Raw genomic sequence first — 2,485 nt, forward strand, 5'->3', positions numbered from 1 at the left:
GAAGGAAGGAAGGAAGGAAGGAAGGAAGGAAGGAAGGAAGGAAGGAAGGAAGGAAGGAGAACGAAGAAAGAAAGAAGGAAGGAAGGAAAGAAAGAAAAGAAAGAAAGAGACAGCAGCTCCGCGTCACGGGCGTCGAGACCATTCTGCGGCGGCAGTGCAGCTCGAGCGGGACCGCGCCGGAGGACCTCAGCAGCCATGTCAAAGCCCCATAGCGATGTCGGCACTGCCTTCATCCAGACCCAGCAGCTGCATGCAGCCATGGCTGACACGTTCCTGGAACACATGTGCCATCTGGACATCGACTCGCCACCCATCACGGCCCGGAACACTGGCATCATCTGTACCATCGGCCCAAATTCCCGATCGGTGGAGATGCTGAAGGAGATGATTAAGTCTGGAATGAATGTGGCTCGTATGAACTTCTCTCATGGAACCCACGAGTACCATGCAGAGACCATCAAGAACGTGCGCACAGCCACGGAAAGCTTTGCTTCCGACCCCATTCTCTACCGGCCGGTTGCCATGGCCCTGGACACCAAAGGACCCGAGATCTGAACTGGGCTCATCAAGGGCAGCGGCACTGCGGAGATAGAGCTGAAGAAAGGGGCCATGCTCAAGATCACTCTGGACAATGCCTACATGGGCAAATGTGATGAGAATATCCCGTGGCTGGACTACAAGAACATCTGCAAGGTGGTGGAAGTGGGCAGCAAGATCTATGTGGATGATGGGCTTATTTCTCTGCAGGTGAAGCAGAAAGGTGCTGACTTCCTGGTGACGCAGGTGGAGAACGGTGGCTCCTTGGGGAGCAAGAAGGGTGTGAACCTCCCCGGGGCTGCTGTGGACTTGCCTGCTGTGTCAGAAAAGGACATCCAGGATCTGAAATTTGGGGTAGAACAGGATGTAGATACGGTGTTTGCATCTTTCATCCGCAAGGCCTCAGATGTCCATGAAGTCAGGAAGGTCCTGGGAGAGAAAGGGAAGAACATCAAGATAATCAGCAAAATTGAGAATCATGGGGGAGTTTTGATGAGATCCTTGAGGTTTGATGAGATCCTGGAAGCCAGTGATGGCATCATGGTGGCTCGTGGTGATCTAGGCATTGAGATTCCCACAGAGAAGGTCTTTCTTGCTCAGAAGATGATGATTGGGTGGTGCAACCGAGCCAGGAAGCCTGTCATCTGTGCAACGCAGATGCAGGAGAGCATGATCAAGAAGCCCCGTCCCACCCGGGCTGAGGGCAGCGATGTGGCCAATGCAGTCTTGGATGGAGCCGACTGCATCATGCTGTCTGGAGAGACAGCCAAAGGGGACTACCCGCTCGAGGCGGTTCGTATGCAGCACCTGATTGCCCGTGAGGCAGAGGCTGCCATCTACCACTTGCAATTATTTGAGGAACTCCGCCGCCTGGCGCCCATTACCAACGACCCCACAGAAGCCGTCGCCGTGGGTGCCGTGGAGGCCTCCTTCAAGTGCTGCAGTGGGGCCATAATCGTCCTCACCAAGTCTGGCAGGTCTGCTCACCAGGTGTCTAGATACCGCCCCCGCGCCCCCATCATTGCTGTGACCCGGAATCACCAGACTGCTCGCCAGGCCCACCTGTACCGCGGCATCTTTCCTGTGGTGTGTAAGGACGCAGTGCAGGAGGCCCGGGCTGAGGACGTGGACCTCTGGGTGAACTTGGCCATGAATGTTGGCAAGGCCCGAGGGTTCTTCAAGAAGGGCGATGTGGTCATTGTGCTGACTGGGTGGCGCCCTGGCTCCGGCTTCACCAACACCATGCGTGTCGTGCCTGCGCCGTGATGGGCCCCAGAGCCCCTCGTCCAGCCCCTGTCCCATCCCTGTTCCCCAACCCATCCATTAGGCCAGCAATGCTTGTAGTGCTCACTTGGGGGCTGTCACGTGGCACTGGTGGGCTGGGATGCCAGGGAAGATTAATGCCTCTGTAAAACATGACTGTTTTTTAGGACCCTGTTCAGGTGAGGTGATCCAGAGCTGGGTTGCACATCATGTGACCTCACCCAAGCAAGGGACGAAGAAAGGCTGCAGGACTGGAAGCCCCAGAGCTTAACGTGGAGGGCAACAGCTCCTGCTTATCCTCCTTTGCGTACTCCATTCGGTACCTATGGAAAACGGGTACCAGAGAACTCCCAACCCTGGCCTGCGGTCAAGAGACCGCCAGCAAGAGTAGCAGCATAGGGCACTGGTTCCACTTTAAGGAGACTGGCTCAGGCCCTCACTTGCTTCTCCACGTCCCTCAGTCTCCCCCACTCCCACCTCGTGTGCCTTGTGCACTACTGTTCCTACACTCAGCTGTCGCTGCAGGCAAACACTTCACCCTCCGCCCTCCACCCCCCACTTTCCCCACTGCTGCAGCCGCCCCCAGGCCTGTTGCTATAGAGCCTACCTGTGTGTCAATAAACAGCTGAAGCACCAAAAAAGAAAGAAAGAAAGAAAGAAAGAAAGAAAGAAAGAAAGAAAGAAA

General features: G+C 55.7%; 2 protein-coding genes across 3 annotated transcripts in view; both read left to right on the forward strand.

Moving 5' to 3' along the window:
* CADM2 (cell adhesion molecule 2) overlaps positions 1-2,485 on the forward strand; it is a 1,084,478-nt gene that overhangs the window by 1,074,663 nt on the left and 7,330 nt on the right. The window lies entirely within an intron of this gene.
* LOC118017337 (pyruvate kinase PKM-like) lies at positions 151-2,304 on the forward strand. Its single transcript, XM_035015152.1, is given in 1 exon segment — positions 151-2,304. A coding segment is annotated over 1 exon segment (1,608 nt). The 5' UTR covers positions 151-195; the 3' UTR covers positions 1,804-2,304.

This window comes from Mirounga leonina, unplaced genomic scaffold (assembly GCF_011800145.1).
Source record: "Mirounga leonina isolate KUSES-001 unplaced genomic scaffold, KU_Mleo_1.0 Mir_169, whole genome shotgun sequence".
Taxonomy (NCBI): domain Eukaryota; kingdom Metazoa; phylum Chordata; class Mammalia; order Carnivora; family Phocidae; genus Mirounga; species Mirounga leonina.